This window comes from Primulina tabacum, chromosome 16, assembly GCF_025594145.1.
Source record: "Primulina tabacum isolate GXHZ01 chromosome 16, ASM2559414v2, whole genome shotgun sequence".
Lineage (NCBI taxonomy): Eukaryota > Viridiplantae > Streptophyta > Magnoliopsida > Lamiales > Gesneriaceae > Primulina > Primulina tabacum.
Genome location: NC_134565.1, coordinates 33916274 through 33937450, shown reverse-complemented (window position 1 = coordinate 33937450; position 21177 = coordinate 33916274). Strand labels below are relative to the sequence as shown.

The 21177-nt window shown below is 30.7% G+C and overlaps 2 protein-coding genes and 1 pseudogene across 2 annotated transcripts; 1 reads left to right on the top strand and 2 right to left on the bottom strand.

The window, feature by feature from the left end:
• Positions 1 to 2792: 2792 nt before the first annotated feature.
• Positions 2793 to 4755, top strand: LOC142528942 (transcription factor AS1-like; annotated as a pseudogene).
• A 1011-nt stretch (positions 4756 to 5766) lies between these two features.
• LOC142528938 (transcription factor MYB3R-3-like) lies at positions 5767 to 12009 on the bottom strand. The gene is made up of 8 exons (XM_075634229.1): positions 11788 to 12009; positions 10893 to 11109; positions 10090 to 10141; positions 9884 to 9941; positions 9222 to 9316; positions 9008 to 9111; positions 7804 to 7932; positions 5767 to 7032 (listed from the first exon to the last, which is right to left on the bottom strand). Exons 2-8 carry the CDS (start codon positions 11036 to 11038, stop codon positions 6006 to 6008), a joined length of 1611 nt encoding a protein of 536 aa, XP_075490344.1. The 5' UTR covers positions 11039 to 11109; positions 11788 to 12009; the 3' UTR covers positions 5767 to 6005.
• Positions 12010 to 14583: 2574 nt separating this feature from the next.
• LOC142529851 (metallothionein-like protein type 2) lies at positions 14584 to 15373 on the bottom strand. Its single transcript, XM_075635521.1, has 3 exons — positions 15205 to 15373; positions 14998 to 15084; positions 14584 to 14906 (listed from the first exon to the last, which is right to left on the bottom strand). The coding sequence occupies exons 1-3, from the start codon at positions 15267 to 15269 to the stop codon at positions 14822 to 14824; spliced, it is 237 nt and encodes a 78-aa protein (XP_075491636.1). The 5' UTR covers positions 15270 to 15373; the 3' UTR covers positions 14584 to 14821.
• Positions 15374 to 21177: the final 5804 nt, after the last annotated feature.

Genomic DNA, 21177 nt, shown 5'->3' with positions numbered 1-21177 from the left:
TGCTTATAGATGAAGTGAAAAAGAATTTTTTCACAAAAAACTTAATTTGTAGATTTTTTCACAAAAAAAGTTTATTTGTAGAAGATTAAAATAACAAAATTCTTTTGTTTTATTTTCTTGTAAATAAAGTGAAAATATTTTTTCCACAAAAACTTAATTTGTATAACGATATGATGTTAAATATCTTTTATTTTACGTTCATTAAGATTAATTTTTTTTAAATGAAGAATTAAACTAATGAAGCTAAATAATTAAACTAATTTTGTTTTTGTTTTAACAAGGTTGGTGTCATGAAAAATGTTCGATATTTAATTACATTTACAAAATTATACAAGAATTATCAAATATAATCCTAATAAATATTTCATTGATATTTATTTTATCTATATTTCTTTATCAAAAAGAAAGTCAACTAATATTGTTCAAAGCCTTGGTTTATTTTATTTATATTTTTTTCCACAAAATATTAATTTGAGAATATTGAAATGCAAAAAATCATGGGTTTTATTTGTTTATAGATGAAGCGAAAATAATTTTTTCCCAAAAAAATTAGTTTGTACAATATTGAAATACCAAAATTCTTTTGTTTTATTTGGTTGTAAATATAGTGAATTTTTTTCACAAACAACATAATTTGTGTAAGGACATGATATTAATTATCCTCTATTTTGCATTAATTGAGAATAATTAATTTAAAACGACAAATTAAATTAATGAAGCCCAATAATTAAATCATGTGGGTTGGTGTTATGAAGAAGGTTCGACGGTTAATTACATTTTACAAAAATGATACAAAGCATTATTGGATATTTAAGAAAGATGACCTTATAAATATTTCGTGAGTATTTATTCTATCTATTTTTCTTTATAAAAAAATCCAACTAATATTTTTCAAAGCCTTAGTTTATTATTAAAATTTAACAATATATGATTGAATACATACAGTTTTACTAATTTTAACTATTTTTCGTCTTTGTAAAGATAAGAAACTATAACAATTTCATCAAAAATTATTCATTATTGCTCAATATTTCTCCTTATGAGTTATGATTGATAATAAGAAAGGTCAAATTTATTTGTTTTTATTTGCTTGTAGATGAAGTGAACATATATTTTTCACAAAATATTAAACTGAATATGATTTGTTTTATTTTGTAAATCTATAATCTTTTGAATGAGTTATATATGCAAGAAGTTTCTCAGAAAAAAATTAATATATACAAATTTAATACTTCCAATAATATAGTATGAAATATAAAAAAATATATGTTATCGTAATTTTGAATTTTTGTATTTAAATAACATATTGCATAAATATGTTATATCATTAAGAGTTGAACACTTGTTGATAAATATAATAAAATATTAATTAAATCATATTTTGTCAGTTGTCTAGAAGATAGAATAACCAAAATTTCATTGATTTTATTTGTTTGTAAATTAAGTTAAAATATTTACAAAAAATAAATATAATTTGTAGAATATTGAAATAACAAAATTCTTTGGTTTTATTTGCTTGATGAAACAAACTTTTTTTTTCAACAAAACACTTAATTTGTGTGGAGATTTGTAGAGGCATCAAATAGAGAAGAATATACATTTCTTCTCATAAGATTTGCTAATAAAGATGGCGAGAATATTGTTTTTCACAGAGAAGAAAAAACTGACGACAACAAAAAATCGTGAAAGCAATATAAATTGAAAATATAAAAGAAGAAAACATTTGACGCAATAATTTAATTTAAGGTTTAGAATATATTATCTATGTTATATTTTTATTTTTCATAAATCAATAACACGTGGTGAAATAAGTGGTCAACGTTATGTATTATACTTTTTTATTCTCTCAAATTTAATTTTAATAACTATTGTGATATCAATTTTATATTATATTTTCTCCAATGTCTAATTTATACAAAATTATAATATTTATTACTACTATGTTTTTCAACAATTATTAATTTATTTAGATTGCGCTTGGATAAATTGATTTCAAATTTATGGATTAGAATTATAATTTTCTTGTTAACAATGAAACAATATATCAAATCTTGAATCTACGCATTACTTATTTACATATTATTATTTATATAAAGTAGAATAAATTTCAAATAACATTGGGTGGACTTGAAAAATATCATAATTAATATGAAATACTACTATATAAACATGAAATGAGTGTATTTGAAGTTTATGATGTTATTTCTCTAAATAACAAAAATACATTTGAATGTATTGAAATTCATGGATTTGAAATCCTTCCATTCAAGAATAACTTAGATTTATAACACATAAAATTTTTAAACAAATATCTTTTGCACTCATTTTATAATAAATGTAGTACAAATTATATTACATTGAATTTCCTACGGATAATGCTAAAGGTACAACCAATATATCGTACTGCGATATTTACAACAATTATATCGTGAGATTTTGTTATTAACTAATGTGATTTTATATTTAATTTATCATTAGATTTTGATAAATTAAATTTCTGTATTTTTTTGAATTGTAAGAATTATTGTACAAATTTGGTTGCACATGTAACATTACTCATTTTCTATCGACTAATATAACATGAAATCATTAATATATAATTTTTTGTAAATTAATCTCTTCGGATCTCATTTATTTAACAACAATTATTGATAATAGAAATGTATTTTCACGTGCGTCGCACGTGTCTTTTCCTAGTTACCAAAAAAGGATAAAATAACCTATTTAAAAATAAAATAAAACTAACAGCAAATTTCAAAATAAATAAATAATCCAATTAAAGAGTTGTAGCTATCAATTCTGAGGTTGCTCACAGAGCTTCTTTTCTTTATCAACCTTCTTTCTTGAACCTTAAAGTTATGACGGGGTAGCCATTTCAGATTGCAGGTAACGTATATATGTTAATAAATATGAGAAAATAACTAGGAAATGGGATTTGGATAAAACTTGCTGGTTTCTTGAGCATAATTATAATTGTACTTAAGCTTTAATTTTTATTTTTATTTTTGCCTGCTTTGATCTATTTTTCTAAGTTTTAATAACTATGTGCCTGTCTTCTTTTGGGTTCTTCTTGATTTTTTTTTTAAAGTTTGATTTATTTTTTTCTTTAGATAAAAACATGAAAGATTCAAGAAATGTGTGAAAATCTTGAGTAGAGAGGATTGTGTTTGCTTCGCTTCAAACACCTCTCCAGAATTTTTCAATTTTTCTTGTTTTTTTTTCCTTGTGGTACCATGTTTTGTATACCCTCAAGTTGTTTGCAACCATGATGCAATGTTGCTTCACTATAAGAGTCGATTCTGGTTCAATTATTTTTTTTATGTAGAGACTATATATATTTTCTTGGTTCATGGAGAAGGAGAAAACTGTCAATTTTAGGTTCAGTATTTGAACACTAATTCTAGTTTTATTCTAATTAGTTATGTAATATATCTTATATTTTTATGATCCCACGACTTCCTTAAAATTAAAGTAATCAAGGGAACTAATGGAGCATTTGGTCTAGAAATGGCTTAACTATTGATTAAAAGACACCCCTTTGATGATACTTGCTATGAAATTTGTCATGGTCTGGTTGACCAATTTTTTTTTTTTTTAAATATTTTTGTGATGCATTTTTACCTTGCTCCATTAGTTTGTTGGACCAAATCAGAGCTTTCAAGTTGCATGAATTCTAACCGAATTATTTCGTGGTCCAAGAGCAACTCTTTTACAATCAATGTGGCTTGAAACTGTTTATAAATTTGTGATGTTTGTGCCTTTTCTCATCTTTTTTTGATTGTGAAATCAGATAACTGTGAAGAGTTTGGTCCATATGAATCAGTTTCCAATTTGGGAGGAAAGTCGTATTTAGAAAGAACCGGGGATTAAGAAGGATACATCTACCTGAGTGTAGCATATAGTGATCTTGCATAAAATTGACACCCCAAGAATCTACAATGACCACTTCAAACGGCAGATTTCTCCATACTAATCACCCTCCCTCTATCAACATCACCAGTGCTTCCTCCATGGCTAGCTAGTTTGAGTTCGACACCGACTATGAGGCCACCATCTGTGAATTTAAGCCTTTCTCCTTGGTCTCAGCATGATACAATACCAGATAATGGATCGCACGGTCCAATCAATACTTTCGCGTTTCATGGCTTTAATCCTCTAGTTGGAGATAATCCAAATCCAGTACTTTCTGAACTTATGGAATGCTGCAAAGAGTTGGAAGAAGGGCAGCAATCTTGGGTTGCTCAGAAAAAAGAAGCGGAATGGAGACTGAAAAGGGTTGAACTTCAGTTGGAATCGGAAAAGGCTAGCCGAAGGAAGGAGAAAATGGAGGCTACAGAAGCAAAAGTGAGAGCTCTTAGGGAAGAGCAAAGGGTTTTTTTGGTTCGCATCAAAGCCGAATATAGAGAACAATTAGCAGGATTGAGAAGGGAAGCAGAGGCAAAAGAGCAGAAACTCGCCGAGCAGTGGGCTGCAAAACACTCGAGGCTAACTAAATTTCTCAAGCAGATGGGAACTTAACACTCTGTTTTTGGAACCGTAATTCGGTATCATTGAATAAATTTAACATGATACTGAAACCTGCATGTCTCTATCTTTAAGGAGTAAGTTTCATGTCAAAGATTATATTTTGCATATTCAGATTCTGTCGATTCTTAACTTGCATTTACCGCAGTAATCTATTGCAAGAAATGTCATTTGTTTCATATTTGTTTTGTTGGAGAATAATGCATGGATAATTTATTATTAATAAAATTTATGCAAGTCTTGGTTCCTTGTCTCATGTTCTGTCAAAAATGGAGTGCTAATGCCGTGCAATGACTCTGCAGATGTCAATGCATTTGTTTTGGTACTGTTCTTGTTCACAAAAATACAAGGCATAAAAAGATTTTTTAAATTTAGTCGGCTATAACATATTTTTATTTACAATTATATAGAAAAAAACTTTGAATATTGATTGTGCCACTTCGTGTACTATGATTTCAATAGTGGTATAAATAATATCGATTGTGGGAGATTGGAGGAGTATATGTATGATCCAACCCAATTCATTTTCCATTGTCTTCGTAAACTAACAAGTGACCTCAAACAATATCTTAAGTTTATTTGATATTTTCATTAGTTTTAGAACACAAAAACTTAACTATATTCTCCCACAACAAACGGCAAGTGTTATAACTGTGCAGTTGATGTGCAAATTGGTTGATTCAACCACTAAAATGTATCACTAAACCTTGCGTTAGTGTTGTTTTTGGTTGGCTTGATATGAAATATTTGGTTGCAATTTTGTGTATTGATTATTTATACGTCCTACTCAAATATTTTGTTAATCACAATATTATTTATCTATACGATATCAACCTAACTAAACCATCTTAATTTCATGTGATGATGAGAACGTCTCTGGAGTGATGGATGGAACTGAATCTCCTGCAAGTATATTCTTCAGGAAATATAACAAACATCACAAACATAGAATTTCCCGTGCCCGGCCTCTAAATCTTGACAAAAACTTGTGTGAGACGGTCTCACAGATCGTATTTTGTGAGACGAATCTTTCATTGTCAATATCGGTAGGGTTGACTCGTCTCACAAATAAAGATTCGTGAGACCGACTCACAAGAGACATATTACTAAATCTTTCGTGCATAGAGATGTCGATTATACTCGTGTACTCTGCATACGCTATCAATAGGGCAGTAATCTCAAATATCTTCATCACTTAAAAACATAAGGTACTATTTTAACTGAAGGACGAGAACGAACCAAGAAACAAATTAAATAATTGTAATTCCAAAATTATTGTCAAAACAGGGAATATCATGATTCGATATAATGTACAAAGTCAGAAGTAATGAGTAAAAGAAAAATTATCACTAAATCAGTAGCTATGAAGAATGTAATACAGCAGCAGTGAGGACTAATAGAAAGTGCAGCTTTCAAGGATAAGAACAGGTGCCTCTCTCAAAGTCTATGCTACAGCACGCATAAAAAAGCATCCAATTACATCACCCCCGTCTTTGACGTGTGTAGAACTTTGTTACAAGAGGGATTCGCCTGTTTATCATGTCTACTGATTTTGTATCATTTTGATGACAGTCTTGCTCCGTGTTAGAAGCAAAATTGAGCTGCTTCCCGACAGACGCAAGAACAGAAGTCCTCGTGAAATTTAACCGATATGGAGGAGATGCATTAAAGGACTTGCAAGTGATTAATTGGTTGTCATCTCCGCATGTATGATCAGCGCATAAACTAAGGTTTTGTGAGCCCACCTTCTCGGACGTATGCATATGAGTTTTCTCGCCATTTGGCAAATCTGTTCCCCCATGCCGCGTTCTGGTCCTTTTCCGCAGAATGGATGGAGTATTTGGAAAGCTCCTCGCAGCAATTTCCAATATAGATTCAGGAGTTAATTCAGACCTGCTTCCACCTGCTACACTTGGTGGAGTAAGAAAAGCTTTAGAAGGCGTAGATGGAGTAATGTCTGTTTCAGACTGCATTACATGATTATTGGAAAATTTCAAATCCAAATGAGCACAGCTGTCCGACTGTGGTGGCACGTAATATAGTGTTCCATGTACAGGAACGCCCCAACGCGATCCGGGGCCATATACACGGTAGTTATAAGCATCATCACATATTCCTTGCTTCTCAATCTTAGATTCTTTGTTTGGTTGTATATCAGTTGCTTCTGATAGCATCGTGTCACTATTGGTGCTCTCAGATATGGTAGACTCAATTTGCAGATAAACAGTTGAGGAAGCAAAATCATGATTTTTGGTCATGATATCTGTTGCATCCTTTCCATCTTCAACTTTCTGTGTACCAGTGGTTTCGGAAGACTCTAAAATAGATATATGCATTCCCCTACTGGAAACAGAAGGCGGTTCTACACTGAGAGTAGTTCTATTGATGTCACTGGCACTATCTCGATTAACGCGTTTCGCAACTGTAGGAAGGTTCCCGGTAGCCTGATAGAAATCAAATTTCTTTCTCAGAGAGCTGTTCCAGTGATTCTTGATTGCATTATCAGTTCTGCGCAGATTACATCCAGTTAAAAGTTTCATGCAAAATATCTATTGCGTTCGGTAAACAGTACCATGCATGGTTGAGTTTTTTAATGCAAAACAACGCAACCTACCTTTTATCACAAAACATGGCTAACATAAAACAAACTTTAAAGCACATTCATCTGAAACATGCCTTTTCCTAACTAGTCAAGGACAAACTATATGAATTTATTTTTCACAACCACGAATCTCGTTTAAAAAAATTAAGAAAATTATAATTTAAGACACTAAAAATTTTCTACTAGCTTTCCATTATAGTTCTAGGAGAGATCTTTATCTACTCATCTGCATCACAATGGCTACACCAAGGGAAGAGCATTCCCTACATACAACTAAACCTATTATTCAAAACCAAGAAACAGACAATGATGCTTTTCAAAGAGGCATATCATGGACATGGGACATGGCACAGCACTGTGTTGACAATTGTCCACTGAAGCAAGTAGATGCAAGAAATTAGTAAATAAAGCTCCCAAATGCGAGGCACAAGTTTGGAATAACTAATAAACAATCTCTACGTTGGCACAAACAAGGTGAGTATCAAAGAAGATCCTAATCAAAATTGCATTGCAATTATTTAATCGTTAAAGCTCTCCAGTAGCATCTCTATATTATTTTATAGACAAAAATAGGAGGATACACTATTCTTAAAACAAGGTAAATCTCTCCAAGAGTCACCTCTATAAAACCACTTTTCCTCCATACGCAAATAGATATAGCAGTGTAATATCAATACCTTCCAGGTAGAAGTTTGGCTAATTCAGCCCATTTATTCCCATGAACCCGATGGGCATTAAGCAAAGTGAGTTCCTCCTCCATAGTCCAGACATCCTTCTTAATGTTTGGATTCAAATGATTGTACCACCTGAAGTTTCTCGGGAAACAAGATTCAATTTATGCAATGGACACATTAGAAAATTTTAACTCCGGCACATACAACTAAATAAAGAACTCCAAAAATTGCTTCACAAACTAATCAGTTATGCATGAACAAAAAAATTGAATACAGCTTAAAAATATTAAATATCCCAACTTCTCAAAATTCTTTACTTGATGCCCCATTAAATATCACATTGAATTCTAAACAAGAGAGGTTCATAGTTTTGAGGCACTATACTCTTATCGTCGGTTCTTTAACCGGACAGAATGGAAAAAACAGGACACTGCCGACACATACAAGTTGCTTTGATAGTTATAAATATAAAATAACTTGAAAACCAAAATATTGGCTGCACATCGTGGGTTTCATTTATGATTATAAATTTAAAAGTATTCCATCTCAAGAGCTCAAACTTTCAGATGTAAGTAGCAACTGGTTGGCACAATGTGGTTTTATTTATGACTGATAAACATAAAATGCCTTCCATCACAACAGCTTAAAACGTTCAGATGGGGGGATCGTTCAACCATGATGACTTAATATTAGGCAAACATATGCACAAGAAACTGGATAAATGTGCGATTTGTTGGCTTGCCTAAGTCCTAACGCATCAAATTTCATTTGCATCTGCAATCTATGGGGTGAGAGAACTCCACGATGATAATTTTGCATCCACGGAAGAAGAGGGACTTCAAAATTATGATATTGAGTGTGTATATGATGACGAACAAGTTGTTGAAAATTATGGAGAATAAGCACAGTAAAAATTTGTGATATTCTATTTTTGTGCAATTTTGAACGCATTTTCAATTTGATATTATTGTGTAGTAGTTGTAGTATGTTATTTATTATATTGATACCGTGGAATCCACCTAGCGGCCCCTAGTCTCCGCCTAAGCACTGGTCTGGCGTTCAACTAGTGTCTAGCGAATTTTAGAACATTAATGGTGATAGAAAAATCTAACATTTAACTATGCACACTAACATACATGTGCAGAACTTTGGATGAACAACACTCCATACCAAAACATATCAAGAATACGAGTCATTAAATTGTCACCTCTCCCGGCACTGCTTTCCAATTCGACCGGGCAACGATTTTGCTATAACCGACCATTTTGTAGGTCCATATTTAGCCACCAATTCCGAAATTTTATCATCCTCCTGAAAGTATCAGAGCACAGTTACAGAACCACACACACTCGTTGACCATAATAGATTGTTTGAAAAATGAGACAGACACCATTAGGAGAGGGAGGGCTTCAACTGCCAACCTCTTGAGTCCAGGGACCTTTAACAAGTTCGGGATTAAGAACTTTTTGCCACCGATGCAAGCACTGCACTTCCGATCTATGTGGAAAAAACTCAGCTACATACACATCAATGTCAGAGCAGGTCACACACTTTTACCAAGATCCCACGACAGTTTAAAAGTACATCAAGCTAGTGTTACAAGTCAATGAACTAGAAATTGTACGAACTATAGTTTTGAACATAAATGTTAAGGGAAAACCACTCAAAGAAAGCCTGCTCTTGTTAAACTAGAGCAATAACATTTTTATCGTAAAGAATTCCAAAGGAATGTGCAAGAAACGAACAAAATTTTTAGCCTCATGTTTTATAATTTCTTCTGTTATACTCCATAAAAAATTCTATATTATCATGATAAAACAACCATCGCTGAACTACAGATTAATAAGTATTAGTCTTTGGTTCAAGATTCCTCGAATGAGATATCAAGTCTACTGTTTACTTCGGACGAACAAATGTTTCTTGGCCTTCTTCAAGTTCATGTAACGGTTAACCAATATAATTCCAGTGAACCAAAACACTAAAACATCACCACAACATCATTAAATAAAGAATGTTCTAAATGAAAGCTACAAATATGAATGCAAAATGCAATATCATGCATCGATGAAACAGAAAATGATACCTATCTTTTTCCACGATTTCCCTTTGAATGCTGTGACAGCTTTCTTTAGTGTATCATCCTAAAACAAAAAAATTGAGGCACTCCTAAAAGTTTAAGCACGTATATTTTGAATCAATGGTCTCAAAATAATTGACCAGGCAGATACATCATTCTGTAAACTTCTGAAATCGGTATATTGTTTAACTCCATTTGATAAAAACTGTTACCTCCTCCGGAGTCCAACCTCCCTTTGCTCTTCTAATTGGCCCAGTAGTTCTTCTGTAAACCAAATCATGTCACTTAAATTTCAGATCATTAATCTGTGACTATGTGTCTTTTAACAACATATAACGCAAGCAATAACCTTTAAAAGCAAACCTACAGCTAAAATTCATAAGAAGCAGGCTGTTGAACCTTAGATAAAGTTCATATCTTTAAGATCTTGATAAAAAGTTTAAATTAAATTTCAAATTTCACTCTGACCCAAATGCTGGTAGGCCATTTATTAAGACAAAGTGAAAGAGTAACATAGGCCATAGCGATTATTTATCATCTTAGGCAATCATAGCATCTTATTGTTGCAAGTTCTTTTCATTTCCCAAGAAAAGTTTTATAAAACTTATACTATATACTGCACTTTGCATGGGTGAATCCATAAGAAAGGAAATGAGGAGTTTGTAAGGTACTTGATCAAATAGGACCGTCAAGTTCCAACAAAACCTATCACTAAACCCCTCCCATACCGGGATAAGGCTAAGTGGAACAACAAAGGTGAAAGAACTGAACAACTGACTGACCAAAGCTCTAGGGATAAAGCCACCATTTTGAATCTTCCCAACAAAAAGTATAACTCTCTATTCAAATACTAAAGCAAATAATTATCCCAGGAGTAAGCACATCCTAAAGCTTTAGTTCAAAGAAGAAGAAGAAAACTTTTCTGGCAAATGTTATTTGTGCAGTCAGTAACAAGCCACGAAACAAATATGTCGCTCAGAAAAACATATTCTGAGAAGACATTAAAAAAATTTACCGATGAGCTGGCGAAGCATTAATGGGACTTCTGATGCTGGGAGGCATAGAAGCAGCGCTGCTATTGTTCTCAGAAACAGAAGACGTTGAAGCAGCTGTAGATTGTTTGTTCTCAAAGAAAAAATCATGTGATTTCACCTCTGTCATTTGTCCTTCAAACTCGTAACCTTTCAAAATCGCCAAACTTCCTAGTTCAAGCTTCACCAATCTAATAAAACCTATATAAAAACAAAATGTCATTGTACATTGATGAATCAGATCTCCTTCAACACATAAATACACAATCTTATCAAATAAAAAACTCAAAAGAAGTTGGTAGCATATTCATAGAAATTAAATTCAAGAATCTCACAGTAACACCCAAAACAAAGCTTATGAATCAAAAAACATTTCATCAAATATACCAGTTTGATAAGATCAATTTCCATGCATTGATCACAACATATAATTCTGCAAACCACTAGTCTAAACAGGAACAAAAGAGTAAGCAAATAGAAAATGGAATTAAGAAAACACCGTTACTAAGCTTAACAATCGAATATCAAACTTCCCTGATTCACCAATCTTATATTTGAATTACCAAGTTGATTAAATAATAAACAAACAAATAGAGTCTTCAAACTTTTATTAAAAGAGAATTTCGGAAATAACACAACAATAAGATAAGTTCGGATCCCAAAAACCACACAATAATCTCCCAAAAACCTAAAGCATAAAACAAAATCTAAAATCAATAAATCACAGAAAAACGTAACCTCGATATGCAACGCTTGATCATAGCTCGTCAGGAAAAATATTAAATAGCCGTAATTAACCTAATTCATCAAGTCCAATGAAACTGGAAAATAATTCATACAAATTAAAACGTAAAAACCTTTTAAAAAAAAAAAACTAACCTTGCGAACCGAAATCTGATCTTTTTCAATTAGTGAGCCCAAACAAAACAGAAAAATCTCTTAATTAAGAGAGAGATTCCCGAGCTGCAAAAATACCTGGCCGTTGAATATTTGTAGATCTTTTGTATGTAACGAATACTTATTAGGGGTCGATAACGGCGCCGTTAGGCTGCTGTCATTCCGATGCGAGAATATGTGGTAAGATTACTGTGACGGCAATTGACGGTTGTACGTGGCCGTTAGGTGCAAAAGTTTGAACCTCAAACGGCACATTAGTAGCTCAGCCATTATTTAAGTGGCGAACGTTTTGATGGAGAGTAAATCTTCCCGGGTTAATACTGACCGTTGGATTGAAAAAAGATGGCCGAGACTTTTGGAGTGAATCTAGCAAGCGGATACGTCGTAACCGATCACAATGGTGTTTGCGTAATTTCACTTTCACAGCTGTGAGATTATATTTCGGTGGTCCGTCGGATTGATTTAGATTTTTAAAGAAACTAAATTAAACAAAGGATAAGTGGAATTATGGCAAAAATATATTCAATTATATAGTGCCAAATATTTTGCTCCGAAATTGCTAACTATTAATTTTCAGGTCAATGTTATTTGTACTCTATTTTTTAAAAAATTAAAATAAAGAGTAAATAAGATCATTTTTAAATATATGAACATTTTAATAATCTATTTTTATGTAGACATTTAATATATATAAAAGTAAAAATAATGCTTATCTAATCAAGTAATAAAAGACAAATGTGGATAAAAAATTTTTATAAAACTATCGTACGGATCAATTTTATGAGAAAAATATTCGATCTGATTTGATACATAAAAAAATATTAATTTTTAAATCAAAATATTAATTTTCAGTATATATATGAAACGAATCGACCAATCTTACAGATATAAATATGTGAGACGGGTTGATTTGATTCATATTTGGAGTGCAAAGTAATAATTTTAAAATAAAAATAATATTTTTTTCATGAGTCGGATCTAATAGAAAATTCGTCTCAAGAATTTGATATGCGATACAATCTCATAAGAATTTTGTGATATATATATATAACGAGCAACGATATTTCCACCTCATTTCTTGTTAAATTCACTACATTTCACATTTTTATTTTAATATTTGACAAAATTACCTCATTCACTATTTTTCTTTTTTCATCCATACATCAAATAATGTTTTTACCCAAAAGAACTTAAATATAATTTTGTTTATGTTAAAAAAAAATTCATATTTAGAGACTTACTCGTTACTTATTTGTAATGTAAAAACAAAACAAGACTACACCTAAAAATAGAGGCATAAAAAATTTTGTTTGAAATTGTTTAATTAATTCATAAATAATTTTGGGGAGTCAAAATTTTTTATTCAACAAAACCGAATATAAAATGTGAAATAAATTAAAAATTGAAATTAAAATTAAGATTTTATATTATGTTATAATGCATATAATACACCCTCTAATTATTAAAATCATATTTTCTTAATAAAATAAAGAAATTTTTTTATATCTATTTTATCTCGATGAATTAGCATAAACTTTTGTTAAATAATATTTTTACAAAAATATTGAAATGATAAAGTTGTTAAACAAAATTGGCAAAAACTTGTGTTAGACTGTCTTATGGGTCGTATTTTATGAGACAGATCTCTTATTTGAGTCATCCATGAAAAAGTATTAATTTTATTGTAAGGAGTATTACTTTTTATTGTAAATATCGGTAAGGTTGACCCGTCTCACAGATAAAAATTCGCGAGATCGTCACACAAGAGATCTGCTCAATAAAATTATGCAAATATTTTTAGTCTCTATATTATTTTTATTGGATATTATGATTACTTTTAAGAATTTTTTTTAAATAATTCCAGATAACTACTATCTACTAATCCCATGTTATTTCAATTTAAATGATGTGATTTTAATTTTTTTTAAAAAAAATTGAAATACTCTCGTCCAAATTCATTTTTTTAATAAAAAAAAAAAATCCCCGATCCAATACAAAATTGAATTACCCAAATCCAGAATTGCAGATAGAGTCGTGGTTTGTTGCAATCGATTTCTAGATAGACATCAATATTAACAAATCAGCAATCCACACTCATGATAGATCCATCATCATATAATATTTTCTCACCTTCTCCAGTGCCCCCAATAATGCAAGGTCTGGCCCCAATAACAAAGCAAAGGGTCTTTTTTTATTATTATTATTTTTTTTATATTTTGTTGTATATTGAATATATTTTTGGATGGCAATAATTTATAAATCACATTAATCATATAAATCATAATGAACAAATCACGTTGTTGGTAAAAGCAATCGAATCCTTGAAAAATTAGTGGAACATTTACTTACTCAACCATCTCGATCAACTTTTAATGGTAATAAATGGGCTAATTTATTAATATTATGGTGACGACAACTATATAGTGCGTAATACGTATTATCTACTAAAGTACGTTAAGCTTAAGCCTGTGATTTAAAACAATGTAATAATTAACCAATTTATTTACGAAGGTTAGGTAACTGTATCATTTTGGTTTTAACTTTCAGATTAGCACTCATTACAATTTTCACTAAGATTGTTTTTTTGTGGCAATCCTTAAATATAGAGGAATCATAATCGGCGTGCTTAAAATTCTAAAAAAATTATTCGAAAAGAAGTTTTTGGTTCCATTTTAGCGTCTCAAAAAGAGTTTTGTGAAAAAATGAATAAAATCGTTTAATCGTAAAATTTATGAGTAAAGTCCCATGGAAAATTCTTGAAGAAAGAAAGATGTAATCTAATAGAGAAGAAAGAGGAGAGTTTCCATTCATTAATTCAACCCAACTTTCCTCTATAATAATACACAAGAACAACACACCAGATCCCTTATTAATAAAAGAGGGCACAAATCAAAACATAATCATCAGCGGATGATGATTCTGATTTGGCCCAAAACTTTAATTAGACTCGAAATTACCACATATAATTAATTCATCAGTACTAATTTCCTTCTTCCTTTTCATCATCGCGTCCAATTCATTTGCAAGTGCATGGATCGCAGGTGCAGTTGGCGCCGCACTTACACCCGTTCTCCGCTGCAGCCTCTGATCCCTCAAAATAACTGAATCACAAAAATCAATCCCCCTGTTTTCTCAGAAAACCGAAAGATTAATTAGCTATAAAACGATGTAATTAATTAAATAGATCCGTACGTCTTCTGAGGGGCAACACCGAGGACAAGGGTTTCAGCCGTGTTGGCGGTGGCCTCCGAGTAGCTCAAGTCAGGGTACATCTTGCAACTGCATAAATTCCGCGTAGATCGTCAGAAAAAATACGCGAATATCGTGTACAAAAACGGCATGCAACGGAGATTCAAAGAAGAAAAACACCGAAAAGGAAAAAAGATTTGAATTACTCACCCTCCGCAGCCATTGCCACACTTGCAGCCAGATCCGCATCCACAGTTTCCTCCGCAGCAAGACATAATTCTTCGGATTTATCTTGAAAAATTACAATAAAGATGAGAAACTCCCGTGATTTCACAGTTTCAGAACAATTTCTGTGTGGAGCGAGTTCGATGGGAGGACCAAATACCAATGACCTTTATTTATAGTGTGGTTGGGTGGATATCATCCGTACACGTGGCACGCTTTCATAGGGCTGTTGGCAGGTGTGCTGGTTTATTACACCAGGTATACGGTCGTTTTACACTGCCCCGGTCGCTGAATCATCCTACGGCAGTTATTTAACGAAATGCAGAAACTGGACGTCATCCGTTCGATTCAATCCCGAAGAAAATATCACGCGTTATTTTTAGATACTAGCGAACCGCATTGATTATAATGAGTATCATCTGTTTTTATTCTCATTTATTATATTTCTCAACATCGCCATTCTCCTCTACATCATACATGTATTTGATTTCATCTTCATCCTCGTACACGTCGGAGTATTGAATATTTATTATATCAAACGTATATATCTTATTATCATCTTAATTATATTTTCTTAAATTTGAATTATTTCGAGTAAGTCATGAATATTTAATAAATTTTTTATAACAATAATGAAAAAATTAAATATAAAATTAAAAAATTAAATATTATAAAAGAAATAACAAAATATTAAAGAACAATTTATTATCTTAGAAACGCAGTCCAAGATGTGAGTTTCAAACAAAACAATCAGAAAGCTCCTTAACAGCACCTAGTCATTCTGGTACGAGTGATAAAGAAGGGATGAGATGATTTCTCAAGCTTATCTGGTGTTTGGTTGGTTTTTACAGAACCTGTGATTACTGTAAAAAGTCTGAGACTGTTCACACAAAACTGTTGCGTTGGCTGATAAAAAATCACTCTTGGTAGATATGGTAAATTGAAGAAAACTGCATGTGACGCACTTTCAATTGAATTTATTACCCCTTTAACAATATTTTATTTATTTTTTGTTTAATCAAATTATCCTAATATTTTATATGCAAATAATGGTGTTAGGTATTATTATCGTAACATTCTTGATTTTGGTGATAACAAAATTTTTTAGTATATTTTTGACATATTTACTTAAGTGTTTAGTAGTTTGTTCAAGTTGAAAGTTTTGGATGCTGAAATCCGAAATCAGTAGAGCTGAAAATCTGGCGAGCAGAACTTTTTTTAATTATATTTCGTAGCTCCGTGATTCAAATGACCATCCGTCAAAACTGTTAAACGACCAATTTAAAATGCTACAAATTATATTTAGAAGTTGTGGCTTGAATCAGAGTCTAAGAGGACGAAAATTCGCATTGAAATTTGGTAATGCACTCAAATTCAGTAAAACGAAATCTCTTGCGCGAATGAGTTTTTGGAGCATAACGCTCTTGTACAAGCTCTAGATTGAGTTATTCTTGATTATATGGAAAGATAAGAAAAGAAGATACAATTTTTATGTTCATCACTTGCCCAAAAATCAACGAATCAAGAGTGATAAGCAAAAAACATAGCTACCGAAGTCACGAGTGTTGAATCTGTGAGTGTTAAAAAGCGGTAGATCTCGAAATGTAGCAGAGCCCAAACCAATAAAGGTGGCTATTGAAAACAAGTAGCCATTGTAACCAGTAGAGCTGCTGCAGCCAGTAGAGCCCAAAATCAACATGCTGGATTTAGACTGCAAAAACAGCATATGTCAGAATTCAGCAGCCGTCAAATTCAGCAAATAGCCGATAACACGAATATGACTGTTTAAATATCAGAAACAATACAGAAACTTTCATAACGATCATATTCTTGTTTCAAACATTCATATCATATCGTTATTGGAAGCTATAAATGCATTATGAAGATCAAATACTTGGAAGGGGATTCAAAGCATTGGCTGCCTGCATTAATAAATTAGCTAGAATGAAAGCAAATACAAACGTGAGGATATATTTGAGATACACATTAAATCCTCGCACACAATGACTCACGCATATACATGAGAGTCGAGCTTCAAAGTTTAGATGAATGAGTCTTCACACAAATATATTAAATATTGTGTTTGTAGTCTTGGTATAAGAGACGTTAAACATTATGCGAATTGTGTGGTTGTTGCCTACAATCGAGTATGCTACGAAATTTAATTAGGTAAGAGATAAGTCCTGAGTTGAAATGAGTTTGTACAAGATTTTTATAAATCAAATTATTCTAGAGATATGATTTGTTATTATCGAAACATCCATAAACAAATTTGTGGATCTTTATTTTATTGCATTTAATTATTGATACAGTTTTTAAGATGCACTGTTAAAGCGTTTTATGTGTTCTTCAAATACCAAAATATTGCATATCAATTGTCTGACAAAATGTTTCAAGCATCAAATGGCTTACCAATAGTCAACAACGAGGAATAATGACATGGATTTAAAATTTATATTTTAAAAAACAGGAATATGAAGATGATGGATAATTAGAAAAAAAACAGGCAACAGGAAACATTTTTTGTTTTGTCAAAGATAAAGATGAAGAAACAAGAATAGATAAGCAAGAAGGGGACAGATTTGAAATGGTGATTTAAAAAGGAGGGGAAAAAAATGAAACTACTGGTTTTGGACGAATAAGCAATAACGATAAGAAAAAAATTATGAATCATTTTGCAAATAGATCAATACACTCTATTTTACGCAAAGGTAAGAGACACGTCCAGGGGATCAAATACAAAATTGGGAAAGATGAATTGTAATTATGAGAGGTAAAAATTAGGGTAAATGTGGTTGGTAAAAAAATATTAATAATATTTTAAAATATAATAAATTCATAAGATTTAGTAAAAATAATAATTTAAAAAGAATCTCAACATTTTTTTTCAAAGCAAAACAAAGTATTATTTGTTTATAATTATCAGAGGATAAAAACATAATTTTTCAATTAATTATTATATCAATATCAATATCAATATCAATATCAATCATTCAAATTAATCAGACATAGCATTATTTATCTATAACTATTACATATCCTATTTAATTACTTAAATAATCTCAATATACATTGTCAACACATTATCGTCCAGTGCAATTTTCAGAATAAATCAATTTTCCATTAATATATAATATAATTATTACCATGTCGTAGACAAACATTATTTTAGATAAACCGACTCTAATTTGATAAACGAGAAAGATCAACGGTTTTATCCAAAGCATAATATTTATAATTTTCGTCTTATCATAGATAATATCGATATAAAAACATTATTTAATTTAGTATATTAGAAGGAAAAATTAGTAGTTCGGAAAGGAACTTTACTAAATAACAATTTCCTGATTGACAATTATTTGCGACTTTCAATATCCAAAATTAATTTATAGAACATAAAACGTGCTGAAAATAACGGGGTTTTTGTCATATTATTGACTTTAACATCAATAATTGTATCGATCCAAATATCTATATAATACTTAATTTAATATATGAAAGAACATAGAAATATCTGTAAAACAATATGTTTTTCTTTTAAGTACTCTATGTTTAAAAATTAGAGAAACATATTCTTTCCAATTTATCTCACATTCAAGAAATTTGTATTGGGGTTTCTTGTCTTTTTTTTAAACCTTTTTTTTTTCTAAGAATCGCGATTATTTTTTGAGTGATGCTACATATATAACAAAATATGTACAACAATTTTTACGACACAAAAAATTCAATGCAAAAATTTCATTTATTAAAATATCATGATAAAAATTTAATACAAAATCTCATGTTATAATATTAACACATTATTAGATAATAACAAAATCTCACGATACAATTATTATAAATATCGTTGTACGATGTATTTGCTTATATTTTTTCATAAGTAAGACATTGCCTTAAAGATTACAGATTTTTCACCGATGAAACCAATGATTTTTTTTTTAAAGGGAATTTATGTGGGCATCAAAGCATCATGTTCTTTTTAGCAAAAAGAAAAAGCTAAAAAGAAGCATCATGTTTTTTCATAAATAAGACATTTCCTTTAACATATTTAAAATCAAATTATATATGTTCCAAAAATATTTAATTTTTTTTTAAATAATGAATATCCATATCCATTATCATTTCGATAAATATTAGATAAAACATATCAGGTAAACTACAGAAACAAATAATTAATAAATAAAAAAATTTGTGTGATTCAAACTTGAGATCTTTGACTTATGCTTCATATACTACCAGTACTCATTTGCACGCGAGATGTACAAACAAATTTAAAAAAAAAATTGGTATTAAATTTTTTGACAAAAACTTGTATAATACGATCTCACGGATCGTGTTTTATGAGACAGATCTCTTATTTGGTTCATCCATAAAAAAATATTACTTTTTATGATAAGAATTACTTTTTATTGTGAATATTGGTAGGGTTGACCCGTCTCACAGATAAAAATTCGTAAGATCGTCTTACAAGAGACTTATTCAAATGCATCTCTCATAATTATTTTATATAAATTATAAAATAAAAATATAATATCAAAATACTTAAAAATCTAAAAAGTATTTTATTATTAACTTTTCATTGATGGCATGTCAAGTCAAGGGGTATTTTGTTTTTTAAGCTCGGTCAACTATTTAATTAAGAAAATGACCTGCTCATGTGTATTTCAAATACACACGAGGAGGTCATTTTCTTAATTAAATAGTTGACCGATAAATACACACGAGGATGTCATTTTCTTAATTAAATAGTGGACCAATGTGTGTATTTCAAATACACACGAGGAGGTAATTTTCTTAAATAAATAGTTGACCGATGTTATTTTGTAAATTTTCCCATTTTATTCCTACGTCAAGTATGCACATGGAGTGCTGGTTTCTTGGACCTGCTTGTCTTTTTTTAAAAAATAGTTTTGTATGAGGATTTTGTTGGTTGGACGGAAATGTATGATTGTGGTTTTTATTTTTTATTTGGTACATATTTGGCTTCACATTTGTGAGGATTAATATTTTAAAATATAATATAAATCTTTTTGGAAAAAAGTTAGATTTTAATTGGGGTATTAATTAACCTCCTCCCTTCGACGTGAATAGAAATCTCTTTTATCCTATCCATCCTTTATTTAAACGAGCAACAAACAAGTAAATAAATAAACAAAAAATATAAAAGAGGAAAAAATATCAACGTGATATCAATAATATAATCTAAATTTTTTTAAAATATATAGCAATTCAATTACTATTTTTCATTCGCACTATCTATTACATTGATTCTGATAATATCAACTATATGAACGAACGAATATATGTTGGTTTTATAAATATATATTATAATTGTCGGTATTGTACTAGGTGCAATTTAAAATGATATCAGCTGAAAGTTGACGCATTTTTGGTTGCAACAAACTCCGAGACAAAACTGTAACAGTGGGTAAAATCGAGGCTAGAGTTCCGCACTATGTTTTTAAGATGATTTTTGCCTCACACACCGTGGTGATAATATATGACAAATGTCTGTTAAGATACAACGATTTTTGTTTTGTAATATGAACACTCCAAACTAAGCTGGATTTGTACGCTTCGAGTAGCTTAAACTGAAACTCGATCATGCAAATAATATTTAGAATAGTAATTACATAATGTTCGTATTCGAGTAGTTCGTTTTAAAATGATGATTGAGTTGCATCGAGTACGAATCAACTTTAATCGAGACATTCGTGAACTATTCGCGAGTGACTTGATGCGCTTGCCTCCCTACTCCCTAGTCAGTTGTACTCATTGAATCACGAGCATGGTTAATTGATTAATTGTCTCAAAATTTATTTGAAGGATTACTATTTACTGCTCGAGTTTGGCTGTCATGAAAAATAAGCCATATGCAAATAAATACACGCGATTGACTCAAAATAGAAACTTTAAATAAAACCCACTTCTTTTTAATCGTTGTCCAACTAATGGGTT

Excerpts from the sequence above, each read along its gene's own strand:
- LOC142528938 (XM_075634229.1), bottom strand. The coding sequence starts at position 11,038 with ATGACAGAGGTGAAATCACATGATTTTTTCTTTGAGAACAAACAATCT. Across the intron at positions 7,933-9,007 it reads GGAAAGCAGTGCCGGGAGAG|GTGGTACAATCATTTGAATC; the intron begins GTGACAATTTAA and ends GAGAAACTTCAG. Across the intron at positions 7,033-7,803 it reads GCCAAACTTCTACCTGGAAG|AACTGATAATGCAATCAAGA; the intron begins GTATTGATATTA and ends TAATCTGCGCAG.
- LOC142529851 (XM_075635521.1), bottom strand. The coding sequence starts at position 15,269 with ATGTCTTGCTGCGGAGGAAACTGTGGATGCGGATCTGGCTGCAAGTGT. Across the intron at positions 15,085-15,204 it reads TGTGGCAATGGCTGCGGAGG|TTGCAAGATGTACCCTGACT; the intron begins GTGAGTAATTCA and ends GAATTTATGCAG. Across the intron at positions 14,907-14,997 it reads GGTGTTGCCCCTCAGAAGAC|TTATTTTGAGGGATCAGAGG; the intron begins GTACGGATCTAT and ends TTTGTGATTCAG.